At 40.8% G+C, this 17,680-nt stretch overlaps 1 protein-coding gene across 2 annotated transcripts in view; it reads right to left on the reverse strand.

Moving 5' to 3' along the window:
- Positions 1–225: 225 nt before the first annotated feature.
- Positions 226–17,680, reverse strand: part of TM7SF3 (transmembrane 7 superfamily member 3) — a 213,197-nt gene continuing 195,742 nt past the window's right edge. The window contains exons 9-13 of one of the 2 annotated variants that reach the window (XM_085652794.1): positions 11,801–11,953; positions 9,289–9,386; positions 7,795–7,957; positions 2,742–3,018; positions 226–1,311 (exon numbers count right to left, since the gene is read on the reverse strand). In XM_085652794.1, coding sequence (XP_085508920.1) covers positions 2,753–3,018; positions 7,795–7,957; positions 9,289–9,386; positions 11,801–11,953 — 680 coding nt within the window. In that variant the 3' untranslated portion in view covers positions 226–1,311; positions 2,742–2,752. Of the gene's footprint in view, positions 3,019–7,794; positions 7,958–9,288; positions 9,387–11,800; positions 11,954–17,680 lie in introns of both variants that reach the window. The other variant, XM_085652792.1, reaches the window with a different exon arrangement.

Consider the following 17,680-nt stretch of genomic DNA (forward strand, 5'->3'; position numbering starts at 1 on the left):
AACTTACCTGAATCAATTATTGGCGAGCATTAAGTGTCACATGATTTCAAGGTGTACTTTACGCAGAGTGGAAAAAGTTTCTTTATTTTTCAAGTCTACATTCAATGTTCCATTGACCTATATTACGAATTTTACTACTTGACTCTGGTGACCAGATTAGGAATGTGGGAGATTGTAAGACCCAACCCTAGAACGCATATAAAGGAAATAAAAACGTCACAATAGTTAATTTGTCAATCTCACATTTTTAATATAAAAATGAGATTTAGCATACAAAAATGTGTCTACAGGGCGCGGGTTTTAGAGTGTTTTACAGCAATTACATTCAATAGAGGATGAGACACAAAAGTTACATGTGAAAACAGTGATTTTAGACAAACTAAGTGAATCACTTTCAGACAGACATGGAAACTAAATCTTTCAGTGCTAGGAACAAATACGGTCAACATATTTGCAGCAATACCTTTACAGAATCACGACGATCTCAGAAGTACATCCATATTAAACTTTGTTCTGCATATGACTTCCAATTTACGAGGCGACATTTCTGCAATTTGCTTTAACTTGATTGTTGATAAATTTATTATACAGAATATCTTTGAACACGCATGAAACATTTTAACAAGATCTTCTTTTAACAAAACAGTAATAATAGTCCCCATGATCCCTCAGCATGTTCATGAAAGCAAGCAACAGTGTGTCCTGTAGTGCCAATGGATTGCTTAAAAGCACAAAGGCTTTTCCTTTACTCTTGTGACCCAGGAGTTTCATGTCGAGAAAGATGGGGTTTTGAAAACATTCTCCCAACAGTCAGATAAAGTATCTTCTCGTCTTTGGCACCAGGATCTATAGAAACACATTTAGAAAATGTTATTTAAAGGTTCGTACAAAGTATAAAGTGTAAAGTGTGCAGTGTGCAACACCGCATTGTAATCTGCACCAGGTGGTCTGAATGGAGCATGTGGACTTTGAAATGCCTGTGAAGTCCGCTACAAAAGCAGAGACTGCATAATAATACTATATGACTGCATAATAGTAACAATAAATGCCCAAACGACTGCACAATAATATTGCATGCCTGGGCAGGCAATGTATGGATGCAAATAACTTGATCCATCAAATTGTACTGATTGCACAGCTTAGGAAATGCACCGCCTTTATGCTCTGCAACAATTATTTTCTCCATAGGTGATGAATGCGCTTTTCAACCTCGGGTACATTATTTCCTCACAGATGTTGAAAAGCAGTAAACCGGTCTTGGTTACTTAAGCTTCTGATGGCATTTCAATACATTGTTCATATCCATACTCCCTGTGAAAACAAAGCAGATGAAAATCTAAGGCACAACATTTAAGCCAGAATGTGGCTTGCCACAACAGCATGTAAACGGCATACTTTTATAATCTTATTTATTACCTGAGAAAGCTGAACTAGAATGATCTTCTCCAGCACAGTATTAAAACAAAGAAGAAAAAGTCACAGAAAACGAATGCAAAGATGACCGGGTTCCTCAACCAAAGGATTTGCATGCCATCAAAAAACAGATCAATGTTTTTGTTTTGCAGATACCTGGACTGAACGGTAAATGACAAATGGAAAAGGCTGCTCGAAAACACATTCTGCACGGGGCAATGTATAGAAAGAGTGCCGAACAGAACCCTTGCATAGGGATTTTGCATTCACTTCACTGGTCTATGTCACAAAAAAGTATTACAAATTTAGAAAGAATAGGTGAGTGACACAAAAATAGGAAGAGTCAATGTCAACAAATATTACATGAACAAAAATGCAACAGTAAGCCATCAGAAAAAGGAAATATTAGTGTATTTTGATCTATAAAGTTAATTTTTTTTAATACACTATAAAATAGTGACAATATTACAAAAATTAAACGTAATGCATGAGTTGTACGGACATGCACAATTATAAAATTTCGACAGACCAGGGAAGAAGAGTCATTTACACCACCAACTATGTAAATCCGGCTTCAGTAGAGTAAGCTTGATTCTGCATGTGTGTACAATTCTAACAAAGGTTTGGCTGGTGTATGCAAGGATATGTGGTCCCAAAAGGAAAGTTACACAATGCAGTTTAGATTCTGTTAGCACCCTGCGCACGGTTGGAACCAGAAAAAATAAAGTTGTTTGGGTTACTTGAGGTGACCTAAAAAAAAAAAAGGCAGTGAATAATACACAGAAAGCTAAATTTGGGGTTCTGAATCACTACACCCAATGTGTGAAACAGCAATGCAGATCTACAGCTGGTACAATAAACCAACATTTTAGTTAATTTAGCTTTCATAAAAAAAGGTCACAAATTATATAAGCTATGCTCACCAATACAAATACATCTATTTGGTTTATCTAACCCTACTTCAAGCATGTTTAATGTAGGCGTCACTGAATACCTAAAGGGTGTATGACATGAAAAATGATGTAAACATTCTGTTTCGAAATCCCAACTCTGACAAAACTCTACTTCCTCTTGCTGGTCAATATGACTCACGTCTTGCCAAAGACAACTTTTTTGCTGGTGTACAACTCAACCAATTTCCAAGATTCTTCAATTTTAACAAAACACATATACATCACATCAATAATCACCGTTTCAGAGACTACAAGCATCTCTGGCTTTAAGATGATAATGCCAAGAACACATTTTGGGTATACCATTATTTGATCTGCAAGTCTTGACCACCAACTGGCATTGGAAAACCACTCATACAAGGTAAATTAACACACCATAGACGTGTTTAGTCATAGAGTAGTGGTGTTCTCTCCCCAATGGACTGCTTTTTTCTGAACAGGTCTCTGAAGCGGTTCAGGTGGCCCCGCAATCTCTCTTTCAGGGGTGGAATGTGGTGACTTGGATCCAGGATGTTTGTTTTCCTGCGCTCCCTGTCCCGCTTCCATACTTGGTACGGGTGTGGCGGGAATGGATGTCTTTTCTTCTCTCGGTGATACTGAGTCAGTGCTCCACTCACGATCAATATCATCCACACAGTAATGATGATAAAATCTAGGACACACAACAAAACAAGAAGCAACTTAGATCTGAAAACAAGTACTTTGATTGCTCTTATGGTTTTAAATTTGATCAAGAAAGATCAGTCACTCCAGGGTTTGACTGCACACGAACAAAAGTATTTGGGGCATAAGGCATGCACAATTCGGGTGTACTTAATTTTCAAGTTTTATTTACAGTTGTTGTTAACCCTCCTGGTTTGCGCTAAGATCGGTGTCATGCTGGACATACGTGTTAATCTGTAGAAACTCCCTACTCTGCGTCCAACTAGTACAAGAGGTAGACCAGCCTCTGTACCATCAACCTCCTCCCCATGCCAGCCACAAACCACAGCCTACTTTAGGCAGAACCTGTAGCTATTTGGTCAGTTATTAGTGTCCGTAACCACCCTCTCTGGCTAAGTACTCGCTGACTTTAGTCGATACTGGTGTCCAGTTGTGTGTCACCACCCCGCAGTGTATGCGACCCTTCGACTCGATCAATGGGCCGATGCCTCCTCATCCATGCTCGTGGCAGTGAGAAGGACCCCCAGCCCCACAGTCACTACATGTGGCATGCACTCCCATTCCATGCAGTCATCCTCCAAGTATTAAGCTGTTCAAACCTCTCATTCGCCTCAATTCTGTCCAAGCCCATTTAGCCAGACCCTCAGAACATGCCAGTATTTTGGGTCGCAGAGGGGTCATCCAGTGGACGGCAGCCATACACTTGGCCAGTAGCAGGCCCAGCTGTGCAAATCTATAGCATGCCTTTCTGTCTTTATGGCTTGGGATACGTATGCGCAGGCAGTGCTTGGCTGTGGCCTTAAGTTGAACTCTACTGGTCTAGCTGTCCATTGCAGGCAACATACTACCCCTTGCCTAAAAACAGGTTATCTTGCTACATCCCCAGATCATAGGGGTTAATCCTGCTCCTCCCTTCCTAATTCTCAGCGGGACTGAGATTTTTTTTAACCAGCTTATTGGGATCTTTCCCTCACTGCGCTATACAATAATCTGCTTGCAATGTTCTCATTTTAAGAACACATATCCAAATATTTGGAGAACAGTTCACTTTAAAGTACAAAACAATTTTGGCTGAATCAAAGGTGCTCTTTATTTCTTTCTTACGGACCTAACCTGGTTAAACCCCTCTAGTTACAGAATACTGCATAGCTAATAACGAAAATATGTTAACTATTAGTACTAGGCTGGGTTTAACAAAGATCAAATATGGGTAAACTGGTTAAAATGCCATGAGTTTTGGCTGGGTTTATAAGCGGACAAGTTTATCAGGATTTACTAACAATTTTGTCATGGGCTAGTCATGTTAAAAGGAGTGCCACTTTGGGTGTATCACCCAAAACCGTCCAAAAAGCAACAGGCAAAATTATGTAGAATAGAATACAAGTCAAAAGTAGAATGGAAGAGATGGTAAAGAGGGTGGTACGTATGGAGAGGTCTGGTCTAAAGGAATTTAGAGTCCGAAAGCAGTCAACGGGCTAGATACTGTTTAACACAGATTTCCACAAAAGCTACTTTCCAACTGGGTAATCAACGTACTCCCCTTTATGCATGTGAAGGTGAGCAGTCAAGGTTGACTGCAAGGGGTGGTAGAGGGTTAGTGAATCAGACAGCGGTATGATATAAGTAATTATACTCAGTTAACTCAATGTCCAGCTAAAGCGTAAAATCAATAGGTCTTATTTACACAAAGGGAAGTAGGGCATTTAAAATAAGGAAAACCACAAAGTCTCGATGGTCCTAACATCGTCTGAGGATGATATGACCCCCTCCCCCACACACAATTTTAGTGCTTACATTGTAAGGCACGACTGTTTAAAGACAATAGAGTTCTATTCACCAATGTGGGCTTGTTCGGATGCGCTCTGCAACCTTCGTTAGCCACTGGGACACACGTTTTACCATGGTAGTATTTACAAGTTTTAGTCAATGGAGCAATGATACCAAGCGGCAGCCCTATATTCACCATCCCTGGGGAACGTGAAAATAGGAATACTTGTAGAATATCAGCTCTGGCCAGGGCTCTCTTAGTGAAGCATGTACTAAATGCCTGGCCTGGGGAAGACGAGGTGACCCTCTCTTTGAGCCTTCTCCCTCCCGCAGGGTGTGATCTAGCCAAATGAAATGCTATAACTTATGTTTGGGGACATGCATCTTCTCCCTTTTTTTTTTTTTTTTTGCAGTCCTAGGGCAAGGAAAGAAATAATTCAGTAGGTTTGAGCCTAAAGGTTTGAGAATCATCCAAAATATAAAGGATGCATATGTCATAAAAAGTATCAATTCAAAACGAAGGGGTGATTCGATGCAAGTCACAGTATAGAGTTAAGGTGCAAATGGACAGTTTTCCAAGGAGCATCATCTGGTTAAATGGGCAACTGAGCTCCGGAGATCTGTGTGTTGGTCACTGGACCCAAAAGGAGAAGAGTTGCTATCCTACCGGGTCTCCACTACAATGTTTTTTAAGGTGGGAGAAGGAGTGGAAAGAGAGTTTACATCAGCTGGATTTGCGCAAGCTCCCAGTGTATTTTCCCTCAGGGTTACTAAACTTTAAGGCCTCAAATCTTCCGAACAGCTGGTTGCAGTCAGCAGGGAGGGACGCCTATGGCCAAGAACACAACTGGATCCATAAGTTCAGCATCTGGAACAAGGTATCTGGTACTTAGAAATGGGATCCAACAGCAAAGTCTAAGCAACACATTTCCATAATTCTAAGGGCTGAGATGAGTTTCAAATGGTTCTGTAATCACAGTGATTAGCCTCAGCAACTGGTAAACTATTGTAAAATCTAGGGTATAGATGAAATGCCATTGTGTTTCTCTTCTGGGTTGCATATGTTGTGATGCAGATGCTCAAAAAGCCAGTTTAGTTATGTGGCCAGATGACAACAATGCAGGCTCACTGCACTCGCAGTCCTGAAATGCTCTTGGCAGGTCATCATCCCTCATGGTGCTGCACAGGGCCGTGGCTTGATTATTCCTCAAACGCCACCCACCACGCTGGGTCAGTCCAATGGCCATTGTGCGTATGGTCAAAGATCTTTCCACATTCAATAATTCCATCCTATTTCCACTTTACAAGAGAATAGCTTCTACCAATCCAGGTTACGAATTCCAGGGTGGGACTAGTTAGATGCTCTGGGCCAGGCCTCTACATTGCTATTTTATACCCATCAAAACACAGGGGCGAACAGAGCTCACTACTGTTGCTGAGCTGATGATCTAGGATGGCAGAAAGTATATATATTCGCTATTCCTCTCAGACATTTATGAGGCTCTTGGGAAACAGCATATATTGGACCACCAATGTGTACAGCACACAGTGTCCTCCATAGGATACTATTTGTACAGGACATATTCGCCTAACCACACAATACAAGTGTAATAAATACAAATGCATTGCCACAAACAGAGACCGGATCCTTTTGGCCATTGAAGATTTTTAAGCCTCCCTTCCACCAGGGGTACCGATAAAAAGGTGTGTTCTCCTAAAGTCACGTTCCTCAGTGTCCCCACAATCCTGTGTGAGGGTGAAGGTAGGTATACTCGTTCACCCTGGTCAGAAAAGCCTACAATCCAGAAAAGGTGCATCAGCAGCAGCTTTACTTACCACTTTCATCCCCGCACTGAGAGACAGCCAATTGCTCTTCTTCCAGCCCTGAACTCGTTTCATGAAATTCAACACCTGATTTTGGTTCCCACAACCCTTGTCTAACTTGAAGTTCATTGGGGTGTTGTATACCTAAATAAGGTGTTTGGAATTTTGACCTTGAAATATCTTAGCCATTTTGGCCCATGTATTTCAAGAGAGCGTATCTATGAAAGACAGAAGTTTAAGTGGGCTTGAAGAAAAAAAAAACTGACATAAAAAACATTTAGACTTGGTGTGTTGACTAGTTACGAATGAAAAATCTTCTCACTCCAGCAACCACTGTTTTTAGCACCACTTTGCGATAGACGATGTGGAAGACTGGAGAAGCCAAATAGTTTTAGAGTGCATGCTTGTTTTTTGTCACTGGTAACAAATAGCTCCTCGTATTCAACAGTGTTTCGTCTGTCCCACGTTGTTGAAAGTTAATTAGCAGGCTACTGATATCCAGTTATGCAGACAATTAGGTAGTTAGCATAGTTTCCAACACCTGAATTCAGATATCAGTATTTGTTTTAGTTGGGTGTGTGCTAGATGCTCAAAGTTTAAGTAACACATCTTAAAATACCTTCTAAAACAGTTTGTAACTTCAGTTTGTTCATGTATCAGAGGAATCCTCTTTACCTCAAATTTGCTAAACTTGGTGAGGTACTGCATGACTGACTCAAGCAGCACACACCATGGTCTTAAAGGTTTTCTACAGGAGACACCGTGCTACACAAAATGTTGAATAAATGAATGACCACATTTGTATAATCATAACCACCTTAATAGAATATTGTAAAAGTTAGAAAATAAACAGAGTTACGAAGGCTAACATTTTCTATGAGCCCAAACAGGTCAGTAACTAATCATCAAAACAATAATCGGCAACTTGTCTTAATGTTAGAACGAAGGGGGCAATAGGAAGTTAGGCCAGTTGCCCCAGATCACAACTATGTGATCTGAAACCAGGAAGAAGAGTTCTTATCTCCAAATGTCACAGTCAGCAATGAAAAAGAACACTTCTCCACAGCCTGGTTCTCCATATACCAAAATACAGTGCTGTTTTACTGAGCCCTCCCCCTCAGCCACACACACAGAATACCAGCCCTTTATCACCAATAGAAGGGGGTACACTTACCATTTTTCTGGAAAGGCACATTCGTGTAGGCTCTACTGAAGTCACTATTAAGCGCCCTCTTGAGTATGTTTAACGTGATATAAGTAAGGCTTGTATACAGGTAACTGTCAATTGCTAAAATCACCACGTAGGATCCTATTATTACACAAGTCAATATGTTCAACTGGAAAAAAAGAAAAGTCACCAATTATTACCAACCAAACAATTTTAAATCACAATATAGATTTATCCACCCCACTACTTTACTCAATAATATTCTTGAGTAGAGTCCCAAAATAAAAACTGAAAAAATCAATATGTTTGACATTTTGTGGCATAAAGCATCAATGTGTTACCTACGAAAAAGACCGTCAGATTTAAATACATTTACGCCCTCAGAGTGTGCTAACCAGTTGACACAGCAATTGATCCATGCCACTGTTCAGATGCTAGTATAATCATTATGTGTGGCATGTATAGAAGCAAACGGTGAGCAAAGAGACAGTAGGCATGAAGTGTTGGTAAATTAAGTGAGTGTTGGCCCCCATGTGCCTTGCCTTGGATAGCTACTGCTCTCATATTACACCTTTTTGGAGTTTTAATTGCCCAGCAAGCAGTGGCTTTAAGAACCTGTATTTTACAGGCAAACAATATTACTTCATTAATATCAAGTAATGTTAGTGAAATATGAACTTCATTTAATGGGAGGGCTAGTCATAGTCCAACTTCCTCCCCTAAAGATAATTAATCTTCACAAAGCATTTAGGTTCTGACGGAATTCAAAACAAAACCGAAACATTTCCAGCCTGCCAAAACCTCGTGAATTGCAGACGCCAGCCCTGGCGCCACCGCGGGCGGCTGCAGAAGTCCCGCCTGTGCATCAAAAAACTCATACTGACTCTTACTTTCACATCACATCAGTCATCACTGATGTATCAAATATGATGCACGGCGGGTGTGTCGGGTGAATCCTTATATGTTACATTGTTAATTTCAGTAGCAAGCAATGTGATCTGTGGACCCTGAGCCAGCGCGCTGCAATTCCAGCTTAAGTTGTTCTTAAGCAACATACTAGCCCTCCTCCTCGACGTCAAAGGCACTAATGCATTATGTGTGACAATGCATTTCAGTGCAGTGACGCGGACTACCACACGGGAATGCGTTACCCTAATGCCTGATGCGGGTACTTGGCAGAGCTGTACTAGGCACCATCCTCTTATGCCCCCCAGTGTAACCTCACAATCGCAGGTAAGCTACCTTTTCTTTATTACACTTTGACCACTGGAGTACCCCTCCCCTCCCCTCTTTAGCTCCTCAAGGAAATATAACAATCAAAGAAGGTCCTCACATTCACATTATCAGTCTATGTGACGTCACTAATCAATGACAGTTAAACACTAGTTGTAAAGAGGTTCAAGGATGTTCATGGTAAGCTTGTTACAGGACCAAAAGAAAACAAATCGAACACACACCCTCCCCCGTCTGCAACACAAACTTAACATAAAAAGTACTTACAACTCTTGGACAAGCAAGAAGAAGAACGGGGACCAATACCGCTATGCAGGAAAAGGTCACCCAAAATACACTATCGTTATGGAAGGTATTGTAATCTCCTAGGGAAAAAAGTAACTTTAAATTAGGTTTTGCTGTGACTGGAAACGAAACAGTTTTTAAAGAGGTTCAGAATGACTGGTTGAGTTAAAAGGAAAAACATAACTTTATGGCAATGGTTATGCTTGCAACCAAGGGAATCCCACTATTCACAATCCCAGGGTACCCTGTGACCTAGTAACCCAACAACCTATTGCCTCCTAAGCTATTCTTCCGCTCTCAAATAACTAGGTGCTAGTCCTGTACAGACATGAAGTACAGGTTCGCCTATCTTTGTGTGCGCTCCCCATCCATCCTTCCATGGCTTTAGCACTAGAGGCACCCAGTACGATCATTTTTGTTGGCACTGCCCAGGGAATACCTCTACGGATTGCCTCAATGCCACCGCCCATCACTGCCCCTTATCTCTCCCAAGTCACTCTCTCACATGTCTTTCATTTGTTTTAGGACTACTTATGCTGGGTGTCAGAGTACTTTACATTACACACACATTATAGAAAGATAATGAATCATACGTTTGTAAATCCTTGTATAGGAAATATTACATAAGGCAATGAGGTCTACAAGGTGTAGGAGTGACTCGTCATCCATACTAGTAGGCAGTATATTTTAAGAGTACTTGGTCTGGAGAATTATAAACCCATGATTTAAAACGAGACTCTGTAGTTGGTGCTTGCTTTACTAATAAGAATGTATATCCACTCAAAAGAACCCTTTTTAGCAACATTAGGATAATGAAAGTCTCGGGAAAAAAAACTTCTGATCTATACATTGCAGTTTGCATGCAGCTCTTAGATTACTGTTCATAGCTCACTGTGCTATCTTAGGACTGTAACTTATGAACTGCAAGAAGCAAGAGGATCTCAGTGACAAACAGTAACCCACTAAGCGGTCTACTTAAAATACAGTTCTGTGATGCACAATGTACACGTTCTTTGCAGCAGACATATTAATTCTGTGCTAATTTAAGATGAGTCTAAACTTTACCCTAGAAAAAAACTCTGCTCTCTCTGTCCAGCAGGTACATTAATAGAGTTATCTGAGACATGTGTTGCCTGAAAATTCTGGGCATACAAGGAACTCGCAGCCCATGCTTTTAAACCCATTGCTAAACACAGTACCCCCTCCGTTCCCCAAGCTCAGTGCAACGGTACCGTTCACACCACCCTAAAGAGGGCCCTGCATTCATACACAATCAGTACTTTAATTATGTTAAAACTACTTTTTGTAAATTTGATATAAAATACACAGAAGACATATGTATTCTACACCTGCCAGAATCCTCAATCCAAACTTGCCCAGTTTTACATGTTAAACCTAAACTGTTTCCAAATGTTTGTGAATACATTTAATTACACGCACATCCAAACCCAATCATTCCGTTGTGATCTTGGTGAGAACAGCTACACAATATGTGTGTATCCTAGTGCATATGCTACAGCAGGAGGACCAATCCATTACTTACACAAAATTATATCTCATTCCTGTAATCTCATTTATTTGGTTCTCATCAATTTCAACCAATTAAAAACATTAACAAGAAAATAGAAGATATGTTATTGAAGCAAAAATGCAAACACTTTGTAAAACAAAAATATGCAATTGCTTTAGGCCCTGATGAAGTCCCTATAAGGGATGAAACGCATTGGCTGGAGCTGCAAAAATATTATTGGTAACTGGCTTGTAATAAAGAACATTTTGAAAAAATTCCAATGCTTGAAGACTAATTCTCAACAAAAAGAAAGACTTTGATGATGAATTTTGGATCTAAAGTGATTACAGCTATATACAAGAAATCAAGGGCATGTGAATAAACTAATAGATAGTGTGGTGCCCTCCTACTAAAAAGTGTTCATGATTAATTATCTGACCATGTTTTGCACTTTCTGGGCATTAAATGCCTGCCAGCTATGGCAGGAGGATATAATTGTCTGATGAACTTTATTCACTATTAAACAGATTCCACACTGGAGGAAAGTTGCAGGCATAGTATAGTATAGTATGGCATTCATTCTAAAGATAACTTTCATTCACAGCAGTGAACATCTCCTTCCTTGTTTCATGCTACTCCTTTCTGTTGCCATGCCTCAGCCAGTAGTATACAGTTCAAGGATTGTCTGTGGCTCAGTGATGATCCACTTCTATCACCATGAAGTACTCCCCTACTGGTCTGTGCTTTTGCCCACAACTTCTTCCAGCTATATGAGTATACTTGGAGGGTGCCAAACAAAATTATTATTTTAGTTTCTCCTGTTAAGAAATGTGAACAGGTCCATTAGCGTACTTATTTTTAGCACCTTAGGTGATCGTGACTTTTACTAATTTATGTCACGATTGTCAATTTGCATGCATTGCCGAGACGTATGACATAGTATAGTTAACCAATAATCAGAAGATGGTGTTGATGGTTTCCTACCTAGAGGCGTAAAGAAGATGATGGATGAGACGAGGAACCCAAGCACTAGTCCAACGATCAGCATACACATCACCACACAGCCGCACCTCCACCAGTAGGCCACCAAAACAATTCCCCCAGCAACTCCTGATATCGTTGTTAGAAGCAAACGTACTGCAAGAAAAATCATGAAAAGAGACTGTGAAACGAGCTCCATACTCCTTTGGTTCCAAAACACTACCATTTACAAGATTAAAAGGACAATACTGATTTGCTGTAACCATTACATTTATTAAACAATAGCATTGCATCAGAGGTATTCAACTTGGTTACAAGAGCCAAATCAATATCATAATTTTAGTGCAACCACTGTCAATGCAAGTGCTTCATTTAGCTTAACCCCTTCGCTGCCAGGCCTTTTCCCCTCCTGTGCCACGCCCTTTTTTGGCTATTTGGGGTAGTGCGCGCTGAGGCCCCTGTAACTTTTTGACCACATAAGGTATCCACGCCAAATTTGCATCCTTTTCTTCCAACATCATGGGGATTCTAAAGGTACTCAGGGTTTGTGTATTCTCCTAGAGGGGTCACAGAAATTAGCCAAAATACAGCAACATTTTGGGTTATTGGGGAAAAATTGGAAAAACGGGCTGCAAATGAAAGCATCTAGGTTTTTCCCTGCAAATGTTATCAAAAAAGGGTTTGTGGGGTTGAAATCCCCATTTTCCCAGCTTTTCGGGGATACCAGACTTTTGTTTGTGAGAAACCCAACATTTTTTACACAGTTTTGGCATTTTTCCGGGACATAGCCTAATTTTGCTATTTTTTGTGCTTTTGACCTCCTTCCAGTTAATGGCAGAAATGGGTACAAAAGCAATAATGGATCCTGGAAAGCTATACAGAAGAAGACAAAATTCTGAATTCAGCAAGGGGTCATTTGTGTAGATCCATCAAGGTTTTTTTTATAGAAATTAACAGTTAAATATAGGATAAATTGTAACTTCTTCTAATTATGACAGCTCTTTGAAAGCAATATACCATTACATCCGCTGGACATTACTGGTTGTGGGGATATATAGGACTTGTAGGTTCACCAAGAACCCGACGAACCCAGAGCCAAAAACTGAGCAGCAACTTGCAATGGTTTTTTATTATGTACCGGGTATATAGTAATTATTCTGTAAAAATGTGTACATGGAAAAATCGGTATGAAAGACACCTATGTATTTCTGAAATGGGAACAAAATATAGAGTTTATAAACAGTAGATATTTGCACATTTCTGAAATTGGGAATACTCATACTAGCATGAGAATTATCAGTCATTTTTTAGAATGACTTCTTTTTTACACAATATCTTTCATTTGGAAGGCAGAAATGCATCGAAAGTCAATAGATAATAACAGTTCCTTTACAAAACTGAATTACCCTAAGTCTCCCGATAAAAATGGTACCTTGGGGGAGGGGTACCATTGGAAAGGGGAGATTCTCCCCTTTCCAACGATACCTCTCCCGTCTTTCTACGTGCTCAGGGGGCTATGATAGCCCCCTGAGCACGTACAAAGTGAAACCTGAAATGAGCCTCTTGGCTCATTTCACTTTCACTGTAATGACGTCGGCGCGTCGATCGTCATTACAGTGAAAGGGGGGGGGCCTCGGGTGCTGGGGAAGCTCTTCCCCAGCTCCCGAGGCTATTTTTGCAGAAAGGGATTCCCTAGGGTATGCCTCATGACGAGCTGGACTCGTCATGGGCACAGCGCGACTGTGCTTCATGACGAGTCCAGCTCGTCATGGGCATACAAGGGGTTAAGAGTGTCTCCCGTATGCTCAGGAGGACAGGATCCATGTAAGCTTTTCAGTAAAACAGCAGTCTATCTGAATGAGTTCTACTAGCACTCATAGGGGTATATTTACTAAGATTTAGCACTGTGTTTGCGTTACAAAAGTGATGCAAATTGATACAATTGTTTTTTCCCACGAATTTACTTTTCAGTGCAAAACTTACTTAAAGTAGCGCAAAGCTTCACATAGGGGGCGTGCCCTGGGTGGTGCATGGGCATTCCCATGCAACCACCCAAGGTTTCTGACGTGAAACCCTATTTACAAAAAAACCAAAAAAGTGGACAGTATTTTGCATGAATAAAAAAAAGGAGCACCCACTTCAACCTGGTGCTATCACTGAGAAATGCTTTGATTTCACCTTTCTTTTCCGATTTTGCATGTGTGCTGCACTATACTGCACCCATACAAAGTGGGAACATTTTTAAAGGTAGTCTAAGCATAGTATTTTATCCTTCCAGTACAAAACCTATGCTAGACTCAAGCAGACTCCCTTGCACTATGGTGCAAAGGAGTGTGCGTGGCGCACGGCAGCACATTCCTGTCTCCACGCTAAGGAGAGGGGAGGAGAGTGCCATATTTCTGTAAATATGGTGCTCTCCTTCTCATGCAGCGCAGCCTTTGCTGCACTGCGTGGTAATTCAGTAAATCTGGGCCATAGTGTTTTATCTAAAGCAAACATTTTGAATATCTGAAATTCTGGCATGCATCCAGCTCTCCTGAACTGTATTTGGTTACTCTTAAAGTAACTATATACAAAAGTACCTTGTGTGAATCTTGTCACACTGAATTTGCATCAGATACAATGCGTTTACTTTAAGTAAATATAGCTTATATGAAAAAAAGTTGATAAATCATAGGCACATACCATGTGGTAAACGGATTTCTTATGAAGAACAGAAAGCAAGGGACACTGATACAATCTTAGTAACAAACGGCAGGGTATAGGCTTGATCAGGCTACTGGAAATGGGCAATGTGGACCATTAAAAAGTAATCAGGCAGCAGTTAAATAATGGATTCCATGTCTTCCAGAGACTGCTGGTTGAGTGTACAGTTCCAATTTATTTATGGTCGAATGTTCACCCAGATTTACATAAAATATTGGAAGTGATGTATTCAGCTAATTTGAGAAAAGATGGTCACATGTAACTCTGATTAGTGCGCACTAAATATGTAGGAAACCACCTCATAATATGTCGTAAACTGAACCTTTCCCATCAAATTAAAACAATCAAAAATGGGATGACGTGCTAAACAGCAATGATTTAGTTTTTTTTTTAAGTTTGATAAATTATTTCATCACTCCTACAACTACAGCAGAGATTTTCTTTTTTTTGTTTTTAGGAGTTTGAGAATATTAATATCGCTTTATCCTTGAACCCCCATGTATGATCCAGGTCTGTTACCGGGATACTGACTGGGCCTCATCTTCAGAGATGAGTCTTCCACCGGAGCACAAGTATCTGCTTTTTTTTTTTTTAGTTATGACTTAAACGTTCAGAGGAGGCTTTTAATCCAACATCCTATAATTGTTATCAATACTTCAGTTGGGCACACTAAAGCCATTTTTCTACAAACAAGAAATAAGCTATGTTAAATGTATACCTCATTCAACAGTCTACTCTGACTACAACGTGGTGCTTACTACACCAATGCCACTACATCGCAGTGGTATGTTTTTTTGTTGTTTTTTAAAAAAAAATTTATTGTGCAGAGAAAAAGGGTACAAGCACGGGCCTACAACCTCCTGGGCCGGCCGCTAGTATTCAGAAATGATCAAGCAGTTCAAAAAACAATGACTGGCCCACAGGGGCTCCTCTAAATTACAGGAGATCAGACTGCACATAAGGGACGTCAGGATATACACTTTTTACATAAATATCAACAAAAGTAAAGAAAAACAAAAAGCAAGGCGAAAAACATTGAAAGGGCGTCTAACCACAGTAGAGGAACTCCACACCCGACCACCCTAGGGTGGTCAATAAAAAGGGGGGGTCTGAGAGGGAGGGGGGGGCCACGGGAAAACCAAATCTATACACAGATGAACAAATTAAGCAAGGAACCCTCAAGGATCAGGGGGACAAGGCAACCTCAGACGTATCCACCAGGGGGGGAGAACAGATAGTCCCTCGATACACATTCCACTGACCCCAGATTCTACCCCACGCCCCCGGTTTACCACGAGCCACATACACCGTCTTCTCCCTGAACATGCACCAGTCCATGTTCTCCTTCCATACGGACACGGTGGGAGGCCGTTGGGAACCCCAAAGCTGCGCAATCTCTCTTTGCGATCATGTTCCCAAGGGCCGCCCACCGAGCCTGGGCCGCATTATAGTCATTGGGCTCCCACACATTCAGAACACATCGGCGCACCTCCGGCAGCAGAGCGACCCCAGTGACTCGTTTCATAACATCATGCACCTGGCGCCAATATTCCGCCACCTCGCGGCACTCCCAGAGGATGTGGAGAAAGGTGGCACTGAGCCCGCAGCCACGCTTAGAGCCCGTCGTCAGAAAACCCCATCGAGACCAAACGGGGACCCGTCACATAGACACGATGGAGAATCTTAAGCTGGACCAGACGGAGACGGGCCGGGATGGCAACCTCCTTAGGGGATGACAGCGCAGACTGCCAGTCCTCGTCGTCCAACTCAACCCCATCACCCGTCCACGCCTCCCGAACACGCACCAAGAGATCAGCCCGGCAGTGGTATGTTTAATGTATTTTACAACAACCTTCCACGGAGCGTTTTCTTTACAGCCAGGCACTTTTAAGTTTTTTTGTTAATTAATGTAATGAATGAATGCCCGCATAAACTATCACCCTTCATTTTTTAAAGTTCTTAATTACATAATAAACCCAAATATTAAACTGGATTCACCTTACTCTAAAACACAATTTACATTATATTACACTCCCTTAATTATTTTAATAAAATCAATGAACTTAAATAAAATTAAATAATTATCCACAGTCGGACACTAATTTTATTTTAATTAAGGTAAATATGACCCCTTTTTTTTTTTAATCATAATTTACATTAAAGTAAATTAACGTTCCTCAACTTTACTCGTTATACGTACCAAGAATGATGGTCAATGTAAGGAGGACTACTGAACAAGCAACCAAAAGTGAAGCTGGCCTGGCCAAAGTTGACTAACTTGCTGTTTCCAGGAGACTGTTAATTTCAGGTAACCTTGAATAGCACTACAAACATTGAAGTGGTTTCCCCTAGGGATGAAGACACCAATACAACCATATTTTACCCCCACTGATAAGAAAGCAAACTTGGGAACAAACGCCAGGCCAAACAGAATCCTGCGGTCTGGAAAAAAAGATCAAAAGCAGGTAGCTGCCAATACACAAGATCCGAGGATCCCATTAACACCTAGCCAAAGCAAATGCCACTAAAATTGCCTTAAGGACATTTGTTGTAAGGCCACTCACAAACAAGGCTTAATAGAGGCACCCTGTAGGACAGTAAGTACCAAAGGAAGATCACACACTGAAACCAGAGACCTAATTTTTCGAGGAACCACAAAAAATCCCTTAAAATTTCTAGGAGAAAGCACAGAAACACCGCAATCATCCTGTAAAAACTCCAAAACTAGCTGTCCCTCATAATCCCAAGGTAAAACCACTTATAATTAGACCCAATCTGGCAACTCTATAAGACATGATTATTTTTTTAGAGCTCATTTATTATTTTTCCTGTTCAAACAAACATTAGTCAACTCATCATGCTTTGAGTTAAACATTCATCTTTCACTCTCAAGGATTCAGAATACAAATTGAGAAATGTGTGACTTCATAAGATAATTCCATACTTTCCTCCATGGTGTCCCTCCCTCCGCATCCCTGTAGCTCAAAAAATTCTTTATACACTTTAAATTAACGCTAGCATGGATTTATTTTCTCTCCCTATCCCCCAGTTTTTTCTTCAAGATCAGGCATCCTGTGTGCTTTCGTAAATTAATTTTGCCATTGTCATACTCTTATCTATGCCCCTTCTCTATGTACCTAGGTCTGGGTCAATGCCACTGTTCTACAGCCTGGTTAG

This window comes from Triturus cristatus, chromosome 4_1, assembly GCF_964204655.1.
Source record: "Triturus cristatus chromosome 4_1, aTriCri1.1, whole genome shotgun sequence".
Lineage (NCBI taxonomy): Eukaryota > Metazoa > Chordata > Amphibia > Caudata > Salamandridae > Triturus > Triturus cristatus.